We start from the raw sequence: 26,990 nt of genomic DNA, 5'->3' as shown, positions 1-26,990 counted from the left end.
ATCATGGGATTCATTATTTTGGCAGCATTTACTTCACAATAATATTATGAGTTATGACCACAATAAATATTTTTTTAACAGACTAGTTATTATGCCCTAAAAGTATAAGAGACTGGAAAGAGTTTATAACTTTATATCATTATTCAATTAGATGTTTATGTTTGTAAAAAAATTATGTTATTGAATAGTTGAATCAAATTTTGGACTAGTATAATAATATATGATTAAATATTTATATAAAATTTTATTGAACATATTAACAAGGAAATGGTTTAATTAATGGATGTCAAACATATCCGAAATATAAACCCTCCTTTTTAGCCGCTAATCACTCCACATGGCATGCATCCAACTAAATGGCCTCAAACGAACGGTCTTTATGCATTTTCGATTTTGTAAACCGAAGATTATTTTCGATTTATACTCGAATCCGCAATATATATGTGAGTAAAGAGAAATTCTGTCACTTGAATTATAGTCTATAATTCATTGACTAAGTTTTAAGAATTAAAATTTTACCTCTATATATAATAATACATTGACTAATAATAAATTTTTAAATGTAATTTAAATTTGTAATAAATTTATATATATACTGGGACAGTGCCTCAAAATGGCTATGATTGCGCACTTGTTGGGCAATTAGATTACACATGAGTAGTTAGATTTGTTTGTCATAGAAGAAATTAAATTAAAGTATTATAGTTGAACCCCACGAGTTCATATACCTATCATAGCCTTAGATAATATAAGGGAATGTGGGATATATACTATCTACATTAATGCATTTATAATGAAGGAATATAATCCCAATAGAGAATGTAAAGTTTGGCATGTTACTAAGTAAAGCAAGACAAAGAAGGCATATAAGTATAGAAGAGAGTGATTTCTAGGGATACCTTCCTAGGGATTTATAAAATATTTTGAATATAGGGCAATGTATGGCTAATATTTTAAGTGTATGAGCAACATTAGTCACTGCAAAACCTTGAAAATGCAAGAGAGAGAGAAGGAAAAAAGGGGTAAGATAAGATAAACAATGTAGGAGGTGAGATAGGTAGCATACCTATATTGTATAGTAAGTATTGTATTCAAAATGCATGAAAATCATCAATGGAATTAGTTTTAAAAGTTGAAAGGATAGGGTAAAAATAAAAAAAAATGAATAAATAAAGAAAAGATTATCTTTGCTTTTGCTTCAGCCACTTTTTCTTTCTAATGATAAAGTGGAGAGAGACCGATCAAGCTGGACACGAAGAAAAAAAGAGGACTTACATTAAACTACTAATGATTGTGTAAGGAATAATGTTAGAGAAATGTTTAGGATATATATATTTTCATTTTCACATTGAATTTATATGCTTACAAGAATTGTTGAATGAGATTTTGAATTTAAGAGTAAAACCGCCCTATATTATGCGTAACTATATAGTATTTAAGAGTCATCAATATAGCGCATTAATAAATCGTAGCAAATTGTATATTTTAGTTTCTAATATTAGGCTCCATTATTGAGTTATTTCTCTCAATCTAACAACGTACCACTTAAATAGCCTTTTACCCTAATAATAGTATATCGAAAGAGATTAACTTTATCTTCAGATAAATAACTGAAAATAGATGTTTGCTTACTTAGATGTTAAGATTTGAGACTCGAATAACTCTTTTGTTTTACAACTTTTACATAATTATTCAACGGCCTTTGTAGATTTAAAAGAGGGGAAAATAAAAAGCTTTAATTAAACTACCCAAAACAACTCGGTTTGTGACTCCGCTTTCTTTCTTTTTATCTTGGTTTTCTTTCTAAGCTTGACATATAAGACTCTCGTATCATAAATCCAAGACAAAGCCATAAATTGGAGGAACTTTCCGCATTCATCAAAACCCGTTTACCAAATTCATGTTCAATAGGTGGGCTTTAGCTTTTTGCTCTTAAGCCATTCTTTTCACTTAATTTGTTTAATAGTAGTAAGGCATATAAGTTGGACTATGCCATTAAGGAACTAAGTTCAACAAGCCCTCGAAAGGAGAAATTCTTGGGATAAGCCAGTTTATTTTGTTTGCTCAAATTCAAAAAACACTTTAGACAAATCTCATGAGTCATGAGGAATGAGTTTCAACAAAGGGAGATTAAAGGACACACTCAACTATGATATGTTTAACAAATTTATCACATTTGATATCTGAAAAAAGAGTATTATACGATCTTGAGTTCTCCTAGCATAGGAGCTAGCTTTTGTGGTGATGGTTTTTTCAAGACTTGTATTACAATTTCTCAACAAATCTACCGCAAACCCTATCACTACAAAGATGTCATTCTTGACCCTTGACTTGATTACAAGATATTATGACAACTTAATAGAACATAAAATAAAACTACTACTAAGGATAAGGAACTTTGTTTGGGTTTGGGTTGTATTTTGTTTCTTCCTATTCCTTGCAAAGAGAATAGGAAAACATTGCAGTATTGGTATTTACTAGTTCAGCTTCGTGCAATAAATTATGCAATCATTTTCCCATGCTAGAAATTAATATGATTATTTCTTCTTTGGTAATTAGCATATCTACTTGGGGCATAATGTTGATTGTTGAACATGCAAGTAAAAGGAGCATTCTATTCTGTAGGTGAAACTAAATTAACCATATTTAATGGATGCTGCTATGTTTCTTTAGCATTCCAACACTTTTTATCAGATATACTATTTATTACCTATAGCTTGAGCTAACTTGCAAACAATTGATCCAATTCTGGAACACCTAGTCTATTTCCTTGCTTACCATGCTTCCTGCATTCCACCAATTTAGAAACTGCATTGACTTTCTCAATAATGAGTGGAAGTAGCTGAGATGCCTCATTCAAAAATTGAGCCCCAGCTCCCCCGGAAGCTTCGCCTCCGTCGCATTTTTCTAATTTCGACAACAATTGCACCACACTCTCGGCTGCAGCATCCAAGCTACCAAATGCTTCTTTGCATGCAGATATGGTCTCTGCTACTTCATTCCCTTCAAAAACACCTTGTGTCTCATTGCTTCCTTCTTGCACCTTATTATCAGTTGAACTTTCCTCAGGAGGGCATTTGTCTAATTCATATATTAAATCTAATAAACTATGTGGTGAATTCTTGGGGTCCTACAACAGACATTTAGAACAGCAAATATTTAAGCTTAGGTCATTCATGGTCTTATTGTTCATAAATAATTAAGGGGATCTCCAAATACCATCATTATGAATTGGTATTAAAAGAATGAACCAGAATCATGATGCACATATATATATATATAATACTACCAGCTGTGTTAATATAGTTACTGTGCAACTTATGAAGTTTATATGAAGACATGAAGTGTCATTAAGTGAGCTAAGCAATGCTAGGTACCAACTATGATTATATCACATATAAGGGGTAATTTAACTTTAAAGAACAGAATAGTTATCCATTTTGTACCAATACCAATATTTTTATAAGTGCTTCAATTGCAGTTTGGTTGATTAAAGGGCTAGTTTTGTTTATCCGCATAAAAACTCGTATACCTGCTTAGAAGAATTTCTTAATTCGTCAATTTCGTTGTCCTGCAAGGATCTGTTTTTGGATAGGGTATAATTTGCAGCTTTTTCCTCAGAGTTCATGCTTTTATTAGTTATATGTCTGACAGGACTGATAAATACTCTCTTGCAATCTCCTGGGTAATCCTGCTGCACAACATACCTTGTAGAAAACCTTCTAACTACCGAATTTCTTGACTCTGTCTGCACATAACCATTAAAAGAGCTCAAAATACTTAGCTAATGTGGTCTAATCTAGAGAGAAAATAACTCAAGTTGTAGAGTAGTTCAAGTGTATCTTTATTATCCAAAATTTGTGACAATTTTCTCCGCAAAGAAGGCTCGGTTTTGGCAAGAAATTAACCCCGCTCAAACCCTCAACTTTTCACCAATTAACAGGCCATGAATATTGTTGCCAATAACTTCATAGTTAGAGAAAAAACGTCACTTATGCTTAGTCCTATTATAGTGTTATTTCTATATTACATATTAGATGCGTAAATCCCTTTTCCTAAATATAATCAGTTTGTCATCCACCGGTCATTTTCAATATTTTTCCAAGACAATGCAAGAAACGTTCAGAACTGACAGTTCCTCATCGGTTCCATTAGTCGGGATCATCACTGTCTAAAAAGAAGAACCAGCAATATATTTTATAAGCTAGGCATTAATTTCTACTAAAGCTAGTTATAAACTAGCTCAATTGCCAACCTATATTCTCAGTTTTATAATGGGCAGCTTAATAAGTATTTCCCGAGAATAAGAATAAGACAAATAAAACCAAGAGACTAATTCAAAGTAATGGACATAAGAGTTTTCTTACACTTTTAAATCCTTTATGCTTCCAAGAAATAGCCTAATATGACATCATTATTTCATGAAAGAAGACAAACCTTGTGTGTATTTGATAAGCTGCCAAAATGTTGCTTAAACATATCACTGTCTTCTTCACAATGCAAACTGCCAATGTTAGCTTCAAGAATTGGTTTTGACTCACTTACAGATTCATCTAAATGGAGCTGCTCTGCTTTTATATCAGAAATTTCTTCAGAAGACAAAGAAGAAATACAACTATTATTGAAGTCAACTTGCTCTTCTGAAACAACACCCAACTCTTCATTTTCACAATGGCTACTGAAACCTAATGAATTCTGGTCCTTCCTAATTGCAGCCTTATCCTGTTCTGCCATAAACAATATTTATAAAAGTTAGTTGTATATTTTCTTTGGCTGCAATGCTTGGTACTTTATGTCAAAATCATAACCCCATGGTAAGCCTTGAATAGACTATCCAAGGAGCCAAACTCACATAGGGCATGCTATTTCCTGCTGCAGCCCGTAGGAATATCCTACAGAAGGGGATGCTGCAGAGTGTGCCAAAGCTTAAAGTCACACAGAGGACGGATCTCAAAATGAAGTAATAATTTATGATATAATCCACTGTGCAATCTTATTTTGAATTAAAAGTTCCTAATGTCAAGAGCATGTAATCATGTAGTGAAGCCAGCCTCCTTAGCCAAATATCCAAGACATTAACTCAAGTTATCATACTTGGATATTACTAGTTAATAAGATGAATCACTTACAAAGAAAATAACAGTAATAATTCCTACAAATTATTCAGTCTCAAGTCTCAGACACAAAATTTGCAAACCACACCACAAGCAATACCAGACCCCTACTAACTATAATGCTTCAAAAAAGTCAAAGGGCAACCCGGTGCACAAGCGTCCCGCGTTTAACGCAGGGTCCGGGAAAGGGCCGCAACCAAGGTTGTAATGTACGCAGCCTAACCTGATAATTATATCAGTGGCTGTTTCCACGGCTTGAACCCGTGACCTTGAGGTCACGTGGAGACAACTCATCCGCTGCTCCGAGGCTCCCCTTCGCTTCAAAAAAGTCAGATACAAGAAATTACAGTCTATAGCCTGAAGGTTTACGTTAGTACAAACTTTCAATACCTTTTGTCATTATAATCATATTCTCCAAACCAAATTTGAAACAAAACTTGGTTGACTAGAGTAAGTCTTATTTGCTCTCAGCAGTAAACATGAATATTTAGAAGAATGAGGTCTGAGGAAAATGGTTGGACTCACTTAAACTTAAGGGAATCCCTTGAAACTTTGTGTTCATAAGATTGTGCATTTCCGGGGAGGAAAGAGAGTCCATGCAAACAGTGTAAACAGCACGCCACTGGTTGTCCAAAGCAATATTGCTGAAATTACAGTGAGTTATGAGCAAAGAACTAATATAGTACGAGAATTTCAGGACTCAGATTTAATACCTACCTAAAACTTCTGTAAGGGGTTGAAGAACATTGAGATTTCAGAGTCTTTGGCAATGAAGAATCATCATCAGATGGCATTTGAACTTCTGGGGATGAAGTACTATCTGCCTGATCATTATCAAGGCAGGAAAAAAATATTAGAAAAATAACTGCTTGGTCCAAATTATAATGCAGAGAGTACCATCAAGGGCAGAGAGGGATCCCTTTTGTTCCAGCACCTACATGTAGGCATGAGTGCATGACACAATTACAAAATGATCTTAAGCCTAGTTTTATAAACAACAAAGATTCGCACCCTCCCTTCTGTTCCAGCACCAGGCATGTGTGCAGTAGAAACTCTCAAGATTCACACCCTTACAGCAGCAGCTTGAACTGGTGTTGTTTAGGGTTTAGACAATGCTCTCATGACCATTTGGATGAAAGCTCTCCCAAAAAAGTATCCACAAATGTAGGTTTGGATTTGATATATGCCTAGGTTGGTGCAACTTTATGAGAAAAAGAAATATCCCAAGCAAAGGCAAATTATTATTTTTCATTTAAAAAAAAAAAAAGAAGCAAAATTGAACTTTGTTAATGCTCAACTCCAATACCTGAAACTTCAATCATGGCTGATTCAAAGTGGACAAAGAATTTTCGAATGTATCCATGGCATTGACATACTACCTTAGCCCAATTTCAAATTTCATTCAAGGTTTAATTTGATTCTAAGGAATAGGTTTTCTATGGAAATTTTAAAAATGAAATGTCAACTGACAAATTTGCAGCCTTAAACAACCATTTTACACAGTTATATTCTTTAAGGATGGAAATATTCAACCCAGGGGAGTGGAGCTATAATGAAATGGAGTTTCTAGGAAAGGGAAAATAAATAGTTCAAAGTGAGAGTACAGATACCTCTAATGAAGTATTGTTAAGATTCTTGAAGACAGAGTTGGGGCTGGTCACTTTTGATTGTGCCCATCTTGGAAGTCTAGAAATGCTAAATTTAAAAGATGAAGCCTCTTTATGACAACTCTTTGGGCAAAGTAATCCATCCCAGCTTTGAGTGTTGTTCCATAATGACTGCATACCCTCAAGATTGACCTTGGAGTTCTGACAATCCACTGCACTACATATATGACCAAAAGAGAGAGGCTGAGCTAAATTCCTTGTACCCAATGGATCAGTTCTTTCCATTATTCTCCTCAATATCTTAGAAGACAGTGGGGCAGGCAATTTCCATACAAAAATACACCCATCACCATCTACCTGAATACAAATAATATGTTGATATTTGTTACAACGCCGTGGGTATTAGCAACATTTTTTTTGAACATCATGACAAGAGTAAGACCAAAATAAGTGCAGGTCTAGGCCTCCAAAGTAAACTACATAACCATTTATCGCATTAATGCACATTCAACAATAATAACAAATAAGTAAATAGGTGATATCACTTGCATGGACGAAATGATACCATGAAATCTCACAATCCCATGTAGAAGCTGGGAGTACTTTGGGGGGAATTTTGGGTAAAGATTGTTCCTGGGAATAATATCTTTTCATTTTCTACCAAATATGGAAATATTTTCACATTCCTATGAATGTAAAAACATTTCTCCCAACCCAACAACCCTTACAGTTTTCTTAAATTTTCCTTTCTATAGTAGTATAGTGAGATTTCACCTTCTACATGGGGTTGTGAAATTCAATAGGGTCATTTGGTCCATGCAATTGACCTCACCTTCATCCTTACCGAAGCCTGTAATGGCTATCTAGAAACCTAAACAACAGAAGTAATAAGAAAAATGAGAAACTTCACAATCATAACTCCATGAAACTTTTCCATTGTTGTAGTTCATTTTGGTCTTCAGCTCACATTTTGAATAATGGTACTTGCTGTGATTATGATCCCACTTGAAAGTCAATAATTCGTATTAAGGACTACTTTTTCTACTTCAATGCAATTAATATCTGAAAGCTTGCAAGCATACAGTTCTCTTCCCCATTAGCCACACAATGCATCATATTGTGCTTATTTAAACAACTGCATGGTTATATGCTTATCTTCAGTACTCCATGTATATGTTTTACCGTCCTTTATTTAAGAAGATACTTCAATGTTATCTTAGAATAAGACTTCACTAAGTCCCCCCACCCTCCGCACTAAAAGATTCACAACTTTCGCAATGAAAATGCAAATAATCACCTAAGAGAACGTAAATAGAAATGAGCATTAAGCACAGAGAATCTCACTGAAACTATGCGCTTGCAATCAGGCAAGAAGATGACACCAGTTACAATTTCAGCATGCCCAATGGCCTTTGCAACTATCTCTCCAGTGTTGAAGTCATATATGCAGATGGACTTGTTAGAGAACGAGCACACAACATAAGTGCAGCTTGGATCCATTATAACCTGTTAAAAATTAAAATTATCAGCCCCTCATAATTAGGATGATATACATAGTAATTCTCCAATAATAAAGCTCACCTTTATAGGTTCTCCAAAAGTTTTGTCATGAGTGTACGACCGAATTAGCTTCTGAGAAGCTGTGTTAAAAATCTTTATCTTCTTATCCTATTAATACTCATAATTGAATTAGCAATCAAAAGACCTACTTCTGCAAATTATGAGTAAATGGCTAAACAGATGAAGAGAACTAATTGGATAATTGTAGTAAAATTTACATGGGAGGGCTTCCACAACCAACAACCCAACTTTGAACTGATGTGTACCATGGTTAACAAGTTACAAGCATATACTTTACCTGCCCAACTGTGACAACATTCTCACATGTCCAATCCACAGCCATGTCATAAACAGTTCCAAATTTTGAAGCCTTTTGACGATGTTGCTGTAAAATGTTATGACCATTTTCTGCTTGCACTACATCATGGAGAACTAGGAAACTGTATGAAAGAATCTTTATTTTAATCATAGGGGGAATCACATCGCATAAAAAGTATCAGGATTGACAGCTGGAGTGAAGAAGTGATGGCCATATAGAACAAGGGAATAAGCACACAACCAGAAGGCACAACTTAAAAAGCATGAGTGTAAAAAGTGTGGCCTAAAGGGGTGGACCAGACTGCTTTCAGACCAATTCAGATAAACTAAACACTAGTAGTCTAATTTCAGCGCATTTATTACAGGTCCTACATACATGCTACATGTTTGAATTTCAAAATGATAATAATTGTGATGCGCATTGCTACTGGTATAATGGTAATTTCAAATTTTCAACTGAAATGCATTGGTCCAATAGATGGCAGGTGGTTTATACCCAAAGAATGGAAAAAAATATATAGTTGTCCTCACATAAATCATATTCACTCAATAAATACAGAACTACCCAACATAATCCGTGATTGATAGGATAGGAGCAATAATCAAGTAGGCATATGACATAACACATAACACATTGAAGAATGGTTTTTTTGTTTTGCCTTCAATGAATGTTTTCCCAGCTTGATAACGAGTGAATTAGAGAGTGTGCGTTGAATCATGACTCAGTGGCTTGGTATTCGGTATGTGCTAACAGAAAGTTTCATAATTGTAGTATTAGTCAGATTTTTTTGAAATTTTTTGAACACTTGTTTTCTGGATAATTCAATCTTAAGATGTACCGCTTCAGTTTCCCAGTCTTGAATTCAATTTTTCAGCATAACTTACGTAATCTATTTTTCAATTTTAATTTGCATATGCTTTATGCTTTTGAAGCCAAAACTCTACTAGCATACCTATCCGCACTACAACTGAGGATCCTGCAACTGTTGCTGGTAATATTCACAGATGTCACTGCAGCTGAATGATCATCGATGCTGCCAATGAGATCAAAGTTTCTGCCAGATGTACCCAAAACGTCATTAACAAGCATAAACAGCCAACTTAGCTAGCCTAAAAATTTGCAAACCCACACCTGTCCACATCATACAGATGGATTATGCAATCTCGTCCCCCAGAAGCAAGAAAGTAGCTGTTTTTTGCAATGTCATCAGACATGTCCTGGCTAAAGCTTAATGTAAGAATCTCTGCATCATGAGCACCCTGAAATGATGTGGACAACATAAGTGACCATAAAAAGTAATGTGCAGAATACCTTCAGATATAGTTTACTGCAAGACAGTTTCAAAATGAACTCATGTGGAACTCAACCTGAAAACATGTGTAATCTGAAGTTTGGAGGTTATATATATGGAGATTTCCTCTGCAATCACCAGCAGCTAGATGCTTTCCATCTGAACTAACAGCGAGTGACCGAAATCCTGATTTTGAAAGATTTGCCTTAACTGCATCCCGTTCAAAAGTTCCTGCACTTACTGCAGCAATAGAAAGGAATGGTGCAACATAGTGAGACAAGGATAATCTAATAAACCTATATAAGTGAATTAAGATATTTTTGTCTAAAGTCATAAGCTACCTAGGTATGAAGAGCTCAATAGTTCCATCTTCGATGAATCACGCTCTTCAGCATCTTTTGATAAATCAGATTGCAAAGAGAGATCCCACAGCCTAATTGTACCATCAGCAGAGCATGTTGCAAAAGAAACTCCCCCAAAGCAACCTCGAGCAGTGCATGCTAGGGACGGATCATGGATGTTTTCACAGCATAGATTCTTGATATCCCATATGCATGAGGAATGTGAAACTAGCACAAAACATCTGGCAGGCTGGAAATTAAGGAAAGGATTTTCGCTTTTCAGCATTAACCAATATTAATTTACACGGCACCTTATGGCCTAGAGGATACTCGGAAAAGTTTTTTCTTCGTCAGCAACTAACTTATACAAACCTTGATAGCAAGAAGTTAATATATCGTGATCCATGAATAGGTAACCAAATTCATCATGATTATATTGACAAACATTTTATTTACCTGATTCACATCATGGATGTCCCAGATGTAGAGACTATGATCTCCATAAATGACCACTGTAGGGTATGAAGTAGAGAATATGTAAATGTGAAATACAGGAATATATTAAATTTATTAAATTGAATATATAGCACTCACCAAGCTTGTCTAAGCCTGAAAACTGACATGCAACAGCATCAGGCAGAGCAAGCAGCTTTTGAAAATCCTGTTCAATAGCTGTTTCCTCTGAATATAATATGTTGCCTAGGTATTCTAGAGACATGGGGGTAAATAATTGGACTGCTCCATTGTTGCAGGCACAAGCAACTAGCTTTCCGGATGTTGATAATGCAAAAGCTTTTTGGACCTGAAAATGATCATTACAAAATTGTGAAAACTTACAAGGAACTAACAACATAAGTATTAGTATTTCATAATCGTATTCAATATAGTACGGTTCACAACGGTTTCATCAGTTCTACTCTATTGTTAAGTGAATTGCTGAATGCATTTAGAGTACATAATGTAAAAATAATAAGTGACAAAGACCATATAAACTGTGCACTTCAGATAATTCACAATCAAACCCAGAAATAACATTTATTCCATTCCAAGGCATAAATTATTAGGATAGCCTAAGTTATGGCCAAAATAGAAGTTTGCCATCTTAGAAACTAGAATCATCATAAGGAATTTCAAGCCTACACTTAGAACATTACTGCAGAGAAAATGTATTTTAAATCTATATGCATGTTACTCATGAAACAAACTTTTATCCTCTGCCATTTCCTCTATTAAAAGATAAGTTTAACATGGTTTGACATATTATGAGATGATACAGACTGATATACCTTCAAAGTAACTGACTTCTTAAGCGACAAACTGGAATGAACAAGGTACAAAATTCCTGAAAACAGAAAGAAATGGAGATATTAATGAATTAATCATTTTGGTTCAAGAAATGCAAATGCCTCAAAATCTCGACAAAAATGCCAATCTTAGACTCATTCTGAACCAAATCAAACCTGAATTGGTCAATGCATAAATTGGAAGGCAATCACCAGCTTGTTTACAATTATCATAGCTGCTATTTATCCACACAGAAGAAGCAATATATATACAAGAGCTTCCTTTATGAATAGCAAGATTTGTTGGCTTTTCATGTATCACTATTGATGCTGACCTGCCCTTTGTTCCATTTATTTGTGTACTTCTAGATGATCCAAGTACCCAAAATTTCAAGTGCTTTTCTCCAGCAGTTATGATTAATTTTGCATCCGATGAGAAGCTGACATTTGAGACAGTAGAGCAGGCTGAAGTTGCTTTAACCTTTGTTACTAGCTCACCACTTCGCCACTCCCAAAGGTAAATATACCCCCCAACCGATACCAAATGTTTACCTGCAACAGAATACTATAAAATAAGTAAGAAGCAGTAGGTAATCAAATTAATTAAGAAAATCATATATTTGGCAAAAGTGTAACCAACCATTAGGTGAGAAGCAGATGCATGCGACTCCATATAGATGACCTTTCAGTTCAGAGATAATGGACGAAGTAGAAGAATCCCATATTAGTACTGAGCTCTGGCTTCCTGCCTGCAAGACCTAGTTAGATTCTTGTTGGACGTGGTCTTTCTAAAGAAGCACCACCTTTGTACTAACATTCTCAAATAAACTGGAAGCTATATTTATTCACAGGTCATGAACTGTTTGCGGCGCACTCCTTTGTGTGAACAAGTGACCTTACAAACAGAATACTGCTACCAAGATCAAATTAAAAGAGTTGATTCTCACCTCTCCAGCCGCAACAAAGTGCCCATCTCGTGACATAGCCACACAACTCAAAGGCTTTGGCAATCTATAAGACACCATTAGGTGTGACTGAGTACCTAAGTTCACATCATAAACAACCACTACGGAACCAGCCAAATAAGCACATTTGGAACTCAAGCCACTTGAAGCTAACCCATTGCCGTTTTTTGTCGTCAATCCGATTACCTCCTCCAAACCCAGCTGCAAATAAAGAAATAAGAATAAAAAGAATTCATTTAGAAATTAACTCTTAGTTTTGTAACAATATAAGTAGTCACTAGTCAGCACTACCGAGTACCGAACACGCAAATTATTAATTAGCAGATAATTTTGAACTCAAATTTATCACGAAACAAGGGTTTGAGGTTCTAAAATGATTCCACATTGATTTCTTTTATAAGAAAGATAAAAAATAAATAAATTTGGGGGGAATAAGTTCTACTCAGTCAGCAAACTTAAGGTGAAAGTTTTACTTAGCTCACAGTTTCTCCATCCTCGGGGAACAAACAGTGTTAGAACTCGTGAGCCAGAAAATCACAACTCACATTGCTTTGTTTTTGAGGGGCTTCAAAAATCAAAAAAGAAAAGAAAAGAAAAAAAAAAACCTTGAATGCAGCATCGTGTTTGTTGACTCTGTAAGAGGATTTCATTCTGAGAAGAGAATGAAGGAATCCCTAATCAAGCTAATGGTCGCTTTTTAAGATCATCTTATTAAGCTTCGTGAATCAGAAACACTGAGCAGAGGGAGAGGCGGGAATTTTGCTCAAATCAAAACTAAAATGAAACTGTTGTCTTTTTTTTTTAATTTAAAATTTTAAATGCAGAAAAAATATTTTAAAAGTCACGGATATGGCGTTTGTTTTAAAAATATTTTAAACAGCATTGTTTTGAGAACCAGTCATTAGGCCGATTCGGTTAGGTCTAAAAACCGTCTGAAAAAAATTGGTTAAAAAATTGGTCGAACTGACAGTTAGCCAGTGAACCAGCCAGCTTTTTAAAGGTCTCTCGATTCCGTCATCCTCCCAAAACGGCGCCGTTTTGTGCTTTAGAAAAAAAAAAAATCCAAAACAGCAAAACCCTGAAACTAAAGAATGAAACCAACGCAGCCACACACAGTCACCCATCATCAACTATCCTCTCCTCTGTCCTCTCTCAAACTACACAGCATCAAGTAAACCTAGTCCCCAGCCACCCAGCACTGCAGCCCGCCGCCCGCAGCCACCGCAATCTCTGCCACCACTGCAGCCACGCAGCCCCCGCAGGCCGCAGCCACTGCAGCTCCCGGCAACCCCACAGCCACGCAGCCTCCACCGCCACCGTAGGAAGATCCGTCGCCGTCGTAGGAAGCTGTGTCGCCGTGATTGGAAGCTCCCTCGCCGTCGTTTGGAAGCTCGTTGGCGATCTCCTCTGTTCGAGCTCTCTCTCTCTCTCTCTGTGTTGCCGTTGTGTTTCTGTCACTGCCCTTCCTCCTCTCAGCCGGTGAGTACTGTGATAAATTGAGAACATTAAATATTGAGAATATTAAATGCTGTGTAGTTTGTTAAACACAGTCACTTTGCTGTTCATAATTTTGTTCATTTTTTTTTATTCATACTTGTTCATAAGCACTGATAATATTGAATGCTGTGTAGTTTGTAAATTTTGTTCATAAAATTTTTGTTTGGTGTTCATAATTTTGTTCATATTTGTTCATAAACAATGATAATATTAAATACTGTGTAGTTTGTTAATTTTGTTCATAAAATTTCTATTTGCTGTTCATAATTTTATTCATAATTTTGTTCATAAGCACTGCGATAATTCTGTTGCTGAGTTAATTGACTTAATTCTATTCATAAATTTTTTGTTTGCTGAGTAGTTTTGTAAGCACTGTGATGAAAGTTTGTAAGCTGAGTTAATTTTTTTTGGTAAGCGCGGTGATATTTAGTTAAACCGGTTGAACCAATTAAACTTTAGTTGAACTAGTGAATTTTTGAACTAGTAATTTTTAGGGCTGCACGTGGATAGGATAACATCCGCATATCCGTGGTATTTATCCGCATTCAATCCGAATTTTGCGAATATTATCCGATCTGCAGAGTCATCGGATCGGATTGGATCCGATCCGCACTATGGTAGGATCGGATTGCGGTTTCGGCAACGATATCCGCGGATTCGATCCGCAAATCCGCATATCCGCACATCACATATAAATAGCATAGTTTAAGAAAATAAATCCTAATGTGATATGAATTTTAGTGTGTTATTTTATGAATTTTATGCTATTTTGTTTTTAATTTTTTATATTATATTTCAACTTAGAATAATTAAACTTAAATCTTGTGTTATTATTTTATTTTTGTTATTCCAAAAAACTATTATTGATAATATTTTAGGAGTAAATAAATAAACTTAAACAGATAAAAAATAAATTCTCTGGATATTTTTTTTGTTAAAACAGTCGAATAGAATCTTAAAATAGTTTTTTTTAATTATGCAGATATGCGGATATCGTATCCGATCCTATGAGTGCAGTGCAGATCGGATAGAATTTTAGGCTATATCCGATCCGATTCGATCCATGTGCAGCCCTAGTAATTTTATTGGTTTATTGACTAGTCTGGTTTTCACAATTTTGATAAACAACTTAATTAATTTTTTTTAAAAAAATAGCTTAAACAATAAATATTTATGTTAAAAATAGCTTATAAATAAGTTATTTTGTGTTTATTTGTTTAATTTTAAAAGTGTTTATTTTAAAAAAACGTGATAAAAAAATTTTATTCTAAAAAAGTCTTTTTTTTTTAATTTCTCCATAAACATTTAAATAATTTATTAGAAATCTACAATTTAGTCACTAAAAAAAATCTATAATTTAATTTTAAAAATTACACCAAATATTAATACTATTATTTTTTATAAATTAAAAATTTAAAAAATTAATTTTTAAACATTTCTAAACGGATCCTAAGTCCTCTACTATATAATATGGAGACAATATTGAGTTTAATCTTCAAAATTTTAATTATTTTTATTTAGTCTCTAAATTTTATGAAGTGATTTATGTTAGATTTTAGAACAATTTTTAATACATAAATATTAATGAAACGCTGTTATAAATAATTAAATGGTAGTATGCCACTTGAAATTTAACATCGTTTAGTTTTAGTATTTGGATCGTTCAAAAGTGATATTATTAAAATTTTTCTTTCAAAACAACCTATATGATATTTTGAATTATTTGAATGTCAAAATCAAATCAATATTATTTTACAGATTTTAACTTGGTATTTCGCTATCTATGTTAGCACCATTTAACATTTGTGTGATGTAAATTATTAATACGAGAACTTGTTTGAATGAATTTTTATGAAAAGATTTTCATTTTAGTTATCTTTTTTAATAGATTGTTTTAAAATAATTTTTTTTAAATATTTCATATAAATTTTTTTTATCTATTAATTATATTTAGGTATAATAATATAAAAATATTTTTTGTGTATTTATTATGTAAAAAATATTTTTTTTAAAAATTTCTTTAAAAAAATGTAAATTGTAATTTTCTTTAAAAAAATATTTTTTTATATTTTAATTCTTTTATTTTGTTATTAGAAATTTGTCAATATTAAAAAATTTAAAAATATATTTTTTATTAAATTTTTTTATTAATTTAATGATACTCAAATAAATATTGAGTCATATTTATAAAATTTAAAGACTAAATTAATGCAAATAAAATTTAAGAGATTAAATTAAGATTTATATGTAAGTTTTTTTTTTTTTTGGGTGAGTGATTTATACGTAAGTTTAGTTGACCAAATTAAATGTTAACATGTACACTATCTAAAAAGAATAGAACAAACAAAATTCACACATTCGATAATAACTTGCTACATTCCATTCATAGTTGTAAGAACCGGACCGGAACCGGACCGGACCGGCCGGTTCGATCGGAAAATCGGTGAACCGGACTTATAACCGATCCGGTTGAGTGATGTAACCAGATGAGGAAGAGAATCGTTTTGAACCGGGTTGAACCGGCCAGTTTTGATAAAAACCGAAAAATCGGCAGTTTCTGGTTAACCGACCGGTTCGGAAAATTTTTTTTAATTCCTTTTTCAAAACGACGTCGTTTTGGTTTATTTTAAAAAAAAAAAAAGAAAAGCCCTACGGGTACCCCAGCCCCAAACCCCACCGACCCACCCCCAGTTTCCACTTTCCACATTTCTGATTTGCAAGGTTCTGAAAACCGGTTCGAACCGGACGGTCGAACCGATCGAACCGCGAACCGCTATCAATTACGGTTCGGACAGAAGGCAAAACCGGCAAATTTGAAAACCGTCGTTGGATCGTTGAACCGGCCGGGAACCGGTCGGTCGTACCGAACCGTGACCCGACCGGTTTTTTAATCTTACCAAAAACGCTGCGTTTCGCTGTGCAGGATGGCAACCCTAAGTTCCCTAACCCCCTTCCTTCTAGTCTCCAGCCTCCACAACGCGAAGCAGCAGTCCAGAGTCCAGATTCTCTCAACCTCATCGAAGCCGCTGGCGCATGTCCGTCCAGCCACCGCCACCGTCCCAACTTCGAGCTTCGAAGGCAACGGCGCAACGTTCGTCCAGCCACCGCCGTTTGAGCTTCGAAAATCGAAGCCACCGTCGCCGGTCTCACCTCTTGCCTCCGTCGTGCAGTCACTTCCCGCCGACGGCAGCTCTATTCCACACGACCACGTCGGCCACCTTCCCCGAATCAAGAATCATTCGTGCATCGTGCACCCCCATTAGCCCCTTCTGAAGAAAATCAAAGAGAACCCTAGCCCTAGGATCCTTGCCGCCGCCGTCCCCAGGTTCTCGGCGCCTCCACTTCTTCTTCTTCTCGCTGTTCGGAACCCAGGTAGCTTGGTTCGTCATCCCCATCTTCCCTGTCTTCTCTGTTCGTGGCTTGGAGCAGCTCGCCGTTGGGTCGCCGCTTGCTGTCGCCTTGCCTATTGTCGTCGTCTCGTCGGTTTCCATCCGTGTCTCCGTCGAAGGTTAGTGATGGATCTGTTTAATTTTGCTTCTGGTCACCGATGGCTCTGTTAGTCTGTTTAATTTTGCTTCGCATTCGCTACTTCCTTTTAATTTTGCCATTGCCATGGTTAGTGGTTACTGATGAGTGATGAGTGATGGCTCTGTTTAATTTTGCTTCTGGTTACTGATGGGTCTGTTTAATTTTGCTTCGATCGGCTCCTTCCTTTTAATTTTGTTCTGTTTACTGATGAGTGATGGCTCTGTTTAATTTCTGAATGCTTGGTTCTTCTTGTTCTTTTTAATTTCTGGAATTTTTGTTCAAATTTTTGTGTAATGTTTTATAATGTTGCTGCTTTGTAATTATTGGTTGCTGGGTGCAGGTTTAGAGTCATCACTGTTTTGGAATGTTTATGTACTAATGTTTATTGCTATTTTGTCATTGTTGGTTGCTGGTTGCTAGTTGGAGGTTTAGCGTGATTATTGGTTAATATTTTGTAATGTTTGTTGCTGAATGCTGATTGTTGAGTTCAGATATGGTCTTGTTGCTGAATGCTGTTTGTGCTGAATGCTAAATGTTTGTTGCTGAATGCTGTTACTATTTTTAATTTCGTGAATAATTTATTAATTTTATTGTTCTTAACTTCTGTTCTTGTTAAAAAAATTTGCAATTGGTGATCTTTTGATTTATTGTATGTCTCATGTTTTTAATTTCACTTTGCTTCTAGGCTTTGAAATCAGGTTATGATAACTGTGATGCAATTATTTAGTTGGATAACTGATGTAATTATTGAGTTCTAAGAGATTGAGTTTTTCTATTCTATTATTAGTAAGACATGGATAGCTTAGTATTTTCTATTTCTTTCCCTTACTTCTGAAGTTCATTGTTTCAAAGGTTCAGTATTGGCTTCAACTTTCAAATAGGAATTGGGAGCTGGTGAAGATAATAACATCTTCTGGAACTGAGTCTGTTGTTTCACTGCCTGATAGAAAAGTAAGATATGATCTAGAATTACCACAGTACACAGTGATGTTTGTTCTATCTAGCTGGACTCACTGAGACAACTGAAAAATATTCTTTTAATTTAACCTTGTTAATCATATCTTGTAAAATTCAGACAAAAGCAGGGCCTATTTTGGTTGCCATAAATCCCTTCAAGAAAGTTTCTTTGTATGGTAATGATTATATTGAAGCCTACAAGCGTAAGAATTAAAAGGGCCTGTTTTGTTTTACTTTTTGACTTAGCTACATTAAGGCAATATTCTCTGTCTTTAACTTGTGCACTGCAATACAATTCAACTATTTTTAATGAAAGTATAATTATGTTAATTGGCAATATATTTGCTGTAAGTATTTGAGTATTTTGATGATTAATTACATTTAGTTGGTGATATGTTATATAGGGTTTTAAATTTGAAAGATACCTTAGGATGTTTATTTATAATTTATTTATTATTTTATTAAGGAACGGTTTTTTCGGTTGAACCACGGTTAGACCGGTTGGACCAGTAAACCAGTGAACCAGTGACTAAAACGATTCGATGACCGGTTCGGTTTTCAGAACCTTGCTGATTTGTGATTTCCCCCCAACCCTAACGGCGCCTAACCCTCTCCGCCTCACCTCACTCTTTTACAGTGTCACCCAGCCGCCAGCCGCCAGCCGCTTGCCGCCCGCCGTCATCCTCTTCGTCTCACCGCCGGCCTGAACTCTGAAAGAACTAAGGAAGTAGGAACAGCCGAACAGAACAGAGCCGCGGCTGTCCATCATCGCCGTCGCCGTCAAACTCGCCCTTGCTGCGCCGTCGAACTCGCCGTTGCCTCGCTCTTCTGCTCTGTCAAACAGGTTAGCTCCAGTTCTCCTCTGTAGTCTGCTCTGTTCTGCACTTCTTGCTGTTACAGTGTTATGAATATGCTTGTTGAAATTTCTGGGATGAATATGCTTGTTGAAAGCTTGAATCTATGAAATATGAATTATGTTTTGTTGATTTGTTCTGTGTTTTACATGCTTGTTAAAAACTTGAAAATTTGTTGTTTTATTGATTTGTTCTTGAAATATGAAATATGAATTATATGCTTGAATCTATGAAATATGAATATCCTTTTCTTGCTGAATAGGAAATTTAACTATTTAAGATTGCTTGTTGACTAATGCTTGTCTAGGTCTCTAGGATGAATATGCTTGTGCTGTGAAATACTTGTATGCATCTTCTGCTTTCAGTTGCACCAAACACACACTCACAACAATACAGAACAAATGCACCAACCCTTTCTAGATCATTTATCTCAAGTATGATTACATCAAACTGAGAAGTTTCTTCATATTTAAACACAACTAAATGTCCTTCATTAAGAGAGTAGTTTTTGGTAAATTCCTTCCATCCTTTTACAAACCAAACTTCATCACTATTCTTTTTTGTCCAATACACTTTCCATAGAGTGCCATCTGGAGGCTTAAGAAACACTGGATTTGAAAGAGCGCTTCCATGTCTCCTTGAAAACTTATTGGGTATTTTCTGTGTGAAAACCTGTTGGTTAGTGTGCCAAAAGTTCTAACACCTTAACCAGAAATAAAAAAACAAACAAAGAAAATAGCCTAAACTATAATTTTCATCTATGTATAAAAATAAATAAATTCCTGCTTTTAGTTTTTTATTTTTGTTCTGAAGATGGCTATTACATCTGGAATGCTCTCGCCTGTTGATGATGATAATAATAATGAATAGATGAATAAATTACCTTCTAAATAAAAACTCTCTTTGTTAACTATTATATATGATATGATCATAAAACCAATAGCAAATATGTATAGCTCTAATGCAAATAAAACAAAAATATGCTTACAATCCTTTGAAGATTAGTTTTGAGTATAGCCTTGAAGAAACGGAAATGCAACATAATGTTGAATTTATTAAGTTTATGACTATTTTTAGTATTTTATATTTTTTATTTATGTGAAACCGGTTTTACCGGTTCAACCAGCGGTTTATCGGTTGAACCAATAAACCAGTGAACCAGTAGCCTGACCGGTTCGATCATCGGTTCGGTTCTTACAACTATGATTCCATTACAAATAAACCTTTCTTCTGTTTCCGTTCCAAGTTCGTGAGGATGAGGCTGTTGAAGGTTGCCACTTGCAATCTCAACCAATGGGCCATGGACTTCGATTCAAACACTCAGCGAATCAAGGACTCCATCGCTCTCGCTAAACAATCCGGCGCCGTCATTAGGCTCGGCCCTGAGCTCGAGCTCACTGGCTATGGCTGTGAAGACCACTTCTTGGAACTCGACACCGTCACACACGCGTAATAACTTTACTCATTCCTTTTTCTATTTTTCTTTCTTTTCAATTAGAAAATGATGGAAATTGATTTGATTACGTTGTGAAGTATGCTTTGGTTTTGGTTTTCAGATGGGAATGTTTGAAAGATATCTTAGTTGGTGATTTGACGGATGGAATTGTGTGTAGCATTGGAATGCCTATTATCAAGGACTCTGAGCGCTACAATTGTCAGGTTCTTTGTTTGAATCGCAAGATTCTCATGATACGCCCAAAGATATGGCTTGCGAACGATGGCAATTATAGAGAACTTCGATGGTTCACGGCATGGAAGCTCAGAGATCATCTTGTCGATTTTCAGCTTCCCGGTGAGATAGCTGAGGTGTTAGGCCAGACATCGGTTCCCTTTGGTTATGGATTTCTGAAGTTTAAAGACACGTATGTTGCATAATCACAAGCTATATTTTTAAAGTGTTCATTAGTTTAGTTTTTCTTTTAGGGTTATTTAGTGTGTTTACTTATGAATTCTAGATAATGTTTAAATGCATGCTAAGAATTAGTGTGTTCCAACTACTGTGTGTTTGTATTTGTGTATGCTTAATTTATTTATTGTCATTCCAACTTCTGATTCGATTTTTATTTCAAAATTGTAGAGCTATTTCGGCTGAAGTTTGTGAAGAGCTGTTTACTCCAACTCCCCCACATTCTGAGCTTGCATTGAATGGGGTTGAAGTATTTATGAATGCCAGTGGAAGTCATCACCAACTTAGAAAGCTTGATGTTCGTCTTCGCGCTTTTATAGATGCCACTCACACTCGTGGTGGAGTATACATGTATAGCAATCACCAAGGATGCGATGGTGGCCGTCTTTACTATGGTAGAATATGTTTCTCTTAATACAATGATATAATGCTTTGAAGTTGGTGTCTAATGCATATTCTGGAGAATGAATACCTTCAAATATATGCAAGTTGATATATGGACATGTTAACTGTTATTTTAGCTTCTTTTCCAACTTTTGTAGATTTTACTTATGTGGCCTTTTTGTTCATTTCTTAAAATTTACTCGTAACAGATGGCTGTGCTTGTGTTGTGGTCAATGGTGATCTCATTGCACAAGGGTCACAATTTTCTTTAAAGGATGTTGAGGTTGTGGTTGCGCAAATGGATCTAGACATGGTATTTGTTGCATGACCTCCTACCTATAATGCATGCAATGCCATTTTAATCCTCAACTGTTGCCATTGGATTTGGTTCCATAACTTCATTTTTTCTATTGGTAGGTGGCAAGCCTAAGAGGATCTGTAAGTAGCTTTCAAGAGCAAGCAAGCTGTAAAACTAAGGTTTCTTCAGTGGAAGTACCATATAGTCTTTGTGTACCTTTTAATCTTAAACATCGTCTTTCCATTCCACTAAAGGTAATGCACGTTGTTACCATTTTGAGTTGCAACTTTTAGATAATGTGACAATATTATTCCTTCAATTGCTCAGGTTGCCAAGTTGCTAATTGAATATGATATATGCTTTACAGATCAAGTATCACTCTCCTGAGGAGGAAATAGCATTTGGACCTGGTTGCTGGTTATGGGACTATTTAAGAAGAAGCGGAGCATCTGGTTTTCTGCTTCCCCTTTCTGGTGGAGCAGACAGTTCATCAGTTGCTGCAATCGTTGGGTGCATGTGTCAGCTGGTTGTTAAAGGTAGATTTGGATTGATGTCAAGTGTTGTTAGATTCTGATATACCTTCAAGGTTCTATCACCTGCCCAACTTGTGGCAGTATGTAGAAGCTATGTTAATAGTGCATACAAACAAATACTGCTTATTTAGGAACAAGAGTAAACCACCAAAAACGTACCCAAAGTATTTTATCACTGACAAAAATGTCTCCGAAATTTATTATTGACAAAAATATCCTCAAAGTATTTAAAAATGTGACAAAAAAATGCACATATATGAACTGAAATGTTCTACGTTAATGGAAAAGAACGATGTGACAAACGGATAATGACAGAGTCTCACTTGCCACGTTGAATGCTCCGTTAACCACGTTAACCACGTCACATTTTTTCCATTAACGGAGCAGGCCCTTGATCATGATTGGGCATTTTTGGCATGTTTTTAAATTATTTGAGGGCATTTTTGTTGATAACAAAATTCAAAAACATTTTTGTCAGCACTAAAATAATTTGGGTGCATTTTTTGTGGTTTATCCTTAGGAACAAGCATACTATTCAACTGACCACTAATCAAACCTCTGTTAAGTACCACCAATAAAAGGATCTCAAGGAAGGGTGGTTAAGAGGTGATACATAATTAGATGATTATTGAATTGCTTATAGAATTGGACTTTCATCGATATAGTACTTTTTCTTAGTTCTGTGTGTTTTGAATTCTTTCATTAAAACCAATCTGAAACAATTTCTAGTAATAAAATCAGGATGTCTATCTCTTTTTTCTTTTACATTTTTCAAATGTGGAAGAGCTGGAATAAACAAAACCTTGTAGTTTATATGGTATTCATTAGTGATTCACTTCTGCCTGCAGAAATTGCAAATGGAGATGAACAAGTTAAAGCTGATGCAATAAGAATAGGAAACTACAAAGATGGACAATATCCTACTGATAGCAGAGAATTTGCCAAGCGAATATTCTATACTGTTTTTATGGGATCTGAAAACAGGTAAGTAATAAATTTAATGTCCTTCTGTTTTTCAATCTTTGTCTGTACAACTGAGTTTATATCTGCTAATTCTATAGATCCTCATCAATGTTTATAAAGATCAGTCTACTTCTGTTTCACTCACATGTTATCATAATGTTATAAAAAAAAATTTCCTTGCAGTTCGGACATGACAAGGTCACGGGCCAAGGTGTTGGCTGATGAAATTGGTTCATGGCACCTTGATCTTTCCATTGATGGAGTTGTATCTGCGTTTTTGTCATTGTTCCAAACACTTACAGGAAAGAGACCACGCTATAAGGTAAATGAAGCATGGACTAGTGGATTATTTTAATCATAGCTAGCAAGTACCAGAACTCTGTGTTTTCATACACACTTCTGCACGAGAGTATGTTGATAATGAGATAAATAAGTGTTACAAATATAAATAGTCATATGTAGATCTCCATATTGATATTGGGACCTTGTTACTGACTGGTCAAACTGGCAGAAACTTTTCGTTGCCGGGAATTTAACCATTTTTATCCTGACTAAAAGCTTGGAAATCTGATGTGTTTAATTGTTTATGTTTTCATGCTGTTATAGGTCAAATAATTTCTTTGTATGCCTTTACAGGTAGATGGTGGATCTAATGTTGAGAATCTAAGCTTGCAGAACATACAAGCTAGAATCAGGATGGTGCTCGCTTTCATGTTAGCATCACTATTGCCTTGGGTTCACAACAAACCAGGGTTTTATCTTGTCTTGGGGAGCTCAAATGTGGATGAAGGATTACGTGGTTACTTGACAAAGGTCTACACAGATTTCGATTATTACTTTCTGAATTGCTTGCTATTATTTCTCATTTTTGTGGTCCATACACATCAGTTACCAAAGTTGATCTCTTTTACAGTATGATTGCAGCGCAGCAGATATAAATCCTATTGGTAGCATAAGTAAGCAGGACCTTAGGACATTCCTGCGATGGGCAGCCGTCCATCTTGGTTACTCATCTCTGGCAGAAATTGAAGCAGCTCCACCTACCGCTGAACTGGAGCCTATACGTTCTAACTACACTCAGGTATTATTTTGTTGTCTTATATCTTCCGGCACTGATCTTGAATCACTTGAAGAACCCTTTCAATTGTGTTTCTTTAATTGCAAACCATATTTGGTATGTGTTTTGTTGCCATATGGAATTTTTGTCAAGTGGAGGTGGTAATGGTGGAATATATCATTACAACAACATGGAGTTCATTAATTTAACTCATCATCTACTTCTATGTATCAAAATGAAATGTAATTATGAAATTTTTCCTAGATGAAGTACAAAGACAATATAAGAGGAAGAAGAGCTTAAATCAGCTTTAATAAAAAAATCTCAGGGAAATCCCCTTAATTTAGTCATTAATGATCCTTTGGAAGACCTACTTTGCTTCATTTATTGTGTGCATCCAAATAAAAGCAAATAGTGTGTCCAAGAATGAATTCAATCCTATGACAATGTGAGAGCTTGAAAGCTATTATTCTTACCTCTTAGTGAAGTCTAGCGACAAGTAGTTGTGTTCTTCATTATCCCTTTTCAGCAATGCCATATTATGTTCTGCTTATTCGGTTTATATGCAATTATCTATGCAATGATAATTTATATATAACTCAAGGTTTTAAAATATGTAAGCAAATACCTCATTCTTTGTTTTAAACAGCTTGATGAAGTTGATATGGGAATGACTTACGAGGAACTATCAGTCTATGGAAGACTACGGAAAATCTTCCGATGTGGTCCAGTTTCAATGTTCCAGGTATATCCCTTGCTTCTCCCTCCTGTCTTATTCATTTTCTTCTGCTACCTTTTACTGGTTTTTCAGTTCTAAGTTTTCATCTCTGCATTAATGTTTGAAAAGAAAAGGTTAAAGATATGGTAATTCTTCCCGTGACCATCCCATAATGTAAAGTTTAATGGCCCAGAAATATGTAAAACAGTGAAAGCAGAAACTATTCGCAAGCCATTTGACAGGCCTCTGAAAGTGGTCTTATTGTTCCTAAAGACTCAAAATTGTGGCAATTATTTCATGATCAAAAAAAGAGAAACATCACTGATATTTTCTTAGCAGAAATAATGATTTCTTTGCTTGGTACGATGAAACTCAAAGGAGAGTAACTTCTTGCATCATTAAATCAACAAATTTGGTTTATTTGGTGGTTCAGCTATAACATATAGTTTTTGTAATTTACTGTTGCAGAATCTATGTTATAGATGGGGTGGAAGATTGACTCCATCACAGGTGGCCGAAAAAGTGAAACACTTCTTCAAGTATTATTCAATCAACCGGCACAAAATGACTGTCTTGACGCCTTCATATCATGCTGAGGTATGTAGTTTCTTGGGGTAGAGTTGTATGCCTTCGTACAAATCTTAATTGTATTCTTATAATTATGTTGGTGATGAAAAGTTTACCATTTTTCACTCAACTTGCAGAGTTATTCCCCAGAGGATAATAGGTTTGATCTGCGCCAGTTTCTCTATAATGTGAGATGGCCCTATCAATTTCGGAAGATTGATGAACTAGTGAGTGAATTGGATGTGAAAGACATTGTTCACGAAGGAGACCATGTAGCAGCTGTATCAGAAGGTGTTGGTGGGATGGGAGTTGCTGCAGCAGGTTCAGGCAATCCCAAAGTCGGATTCTAACTAAAATTTAACCAAACCAGGGATGAAACAACAGAATAAATTAGTCTATAGTCTATAGTCTATAGTCTATAGTCTATCATCTTTCAAAAATTAATGTACATTTTTTTTCCCACTTGATATAGTCTATAGAGATGTATGAGTGGCTAAGAAACTCAGGGTTTACCAAATTAATAAAAATAAAAATAAAAATTGTTCGATCACCCATACTCATGTTTGTGAGATTTCTGTAAGAGAAACAATACCTCTATCATTTCGCTTCATCCTCTTCGTTGTACAGTGTACTCTTGTGAGCAATGAAATTAATCCAACCTAGCATTTCAGCTTCAATTGTTTGTCTCCATGAGAATGCAGTTTAAAAAAAAGGAAGAGGATGATGCTTTTAAGAGAGAAAAGCTTCGACAGTTGCAAGTTAGACAAACATGGATAATTAAATCTAAATATTAAAATAGATTATTTTTGTATACATGTAACTCATATTATAATGCAAAAGATACAACTAGGAAGATTTAGTGTCATTAGGAGGCAGCTAATTATTGTTTGTAAAATCATGGAAGAATAGATTTCAATGAGTTTGTAAAATTTCTGGAAAATTGCTTTTGCTGATTTGTTTGTTCTTGTTAAAGTATTTTATAGAATATATTTTAGTTTGCTTAATATATTAGAAACGCCTTGTATGAACTAAAATACTAGAAAGAAACAAAGATAGGAGTAAAGAATAATTAGTTCATAAAAGATTAAGGCTTCGTTTGCTAAAACTCTTCAAAGTTTGTGTTTTTTAAAAAGTATAAACTCCTTGTTTTATGTTTAACAAATAAAAAAAATTATGTGTTTGTATTTGCAATTTTTAAAATATAAAAGTGCTTTTGAAAACATTTAAAGTAGAATTTTTTAAAGATAG

The 26,990-nt window shown here is 35.1% G+C and overlaps 2 protein-coding genes and 1 long non-coding RNA gene across 16 annotated transcripts; 2 read left to right on the top strand and 1 right to left on the bottom strand.

Annotated features, from left to right (window-relative positions):
• Positions 1-2,519: 2,519 nt before the first annotated feature.
• LOC112796973 (uncharacterized) lies at positions 2,520-13,961 on the bottom strand. 8 transcript variants are annotated; one of them, XR_011881230.1, is made up of 21 exons: positions 13,086-13,961; positions 12,463-12,681; positions 12,156-12,264; positions 11,693-12,067; positions 11,519-11,574; positions 10,827-11,034; positions 10,689-10,744; positions 10,233-10,482; positions 9,968-10,131; positions 9,732-9,859; positions 9,553-9,654; positions 8,580-8,721; positions 8,303-8,389; positions 8,066-8,227; positions 6,725-7,078; positions 5,832-5,938; positions 5,640-5,758; positions 5,338-5,432; positions 4,438-4,727; positions 3,533-3,748; positions 2,520-3,130 (listed from the first exon to the last, which is right to left on the bottom strand). XR_011881230.1 is itself a non-coding variant. In XM_025839678.3 (20 exons), the coding sequence occupies exons 1-20, from the start codon at positions 13,128-13,130 to the stop codon at positions 2,723-2,725; spliced, it is 3,597 nt and encodes a 1,198-aa protein (XP_025695463.1). In that variant the 5' UTR covers positions 13,131-13,961; the 3' UTR covers positions 2,520-2,722. The 8 variants fall into 8 exon arrangements, 7 of the variants coding, with proteins under 7 accessions (XP_025695463.1, XP_072091810.1, XP_025695464.1 ...); XM_025839678.3 differs by lacking the exon at positions 5,338-5,432; XM_072235709.1 differs by lacking the exon at positions 5,338-5,432 and having other exon boundaries at positions 2,520-3,043.
• LOC112796974 (uncharacterized) lies at positions 13,583-15,160 on the top strand. Its single transcript, XR_003199533.3, has 2 exons — positions 13,583-13,959; positions 14,960-15,160. It is a non-coding gene; the product is annotated as an uncharacterized lncRNA (long non-coding RNA).
• A 1,734-nt stretch (positions 15,161-16,894) lies between these two features.
• Positions 16,895-26,419, top strand: LOC112796971 (glutamine-dependent NAD(+) synthetase). 7 transcript variants are annotated; one of them, XM_025839671.2, is made up of 17 exons: positions 16,895-17,485; positions 18,358-18,456; positions 18,929-19,011; positions 19,100-19,306; positions 20,563-20,765; positions 20,873-21,178; positions 21,394-21,617; positions 21,816-21,919; positions 22,024-22,158; positions 22,272-22,440; positions 23,286-23,421; positions 23,584-23,722; positions 24,037-24,213; positions 24,314-24,481; positions 25,107-25,202; positions 25,644-25,772; positions 25,880-26,419. In XM_025839671.2, the coding sequence occupies exons 5-17, from the start codon at positions 20,572-20,574 to the stop codon at positions 26,090-26,092; spliced, it is 2,190 nt and encodes a 729-aa protein (XP_025695456.1). In that variant the 5' UTR covers positions 16,895-17,485; positions 18,358-18,456; positions 18,929-19,011; positions 19,100-19,306; positions 20,563-20,571; the 3' UTR covers positions 26,093-26,419. The 7 variants fall into 7 exon arrangements, with proteins under 7 accessions (XP_025695456.1, XP_025695457.1, XP_025695460.1 ...); XM_025839675.3 differs by having other exon boundaries at positions 16,904-17,485; positions 18,364-18,456; XM_025839674.2 differs by having other exon boundaries at positions 16,904-17,485; positions 18,343-18,456.
• Positions 26,420-26,990: the final 571 nt, after the last annotated feature.

Source organism: Arachis hypogaea, chromosome 4 (genome assembly GCF_003086295.3).
Source record: "Arachis hypogaea cultivar Tifrunner chromosome 4, arahy.Tifrunner.gnm2.J5K5, whole genome shotgun sequence".
Taxonomy (NCBI): Eukaryota; Viridiplantae; Streptophyta; class Magnoliopsida; order Fabales; family Fabaceae; genus Arachis; species Arachis hypogaea.
Note: the sequence above shows the minus strand (reverse complement) of the source record. Positions and strands in the feature narration are given on the sequence as shown.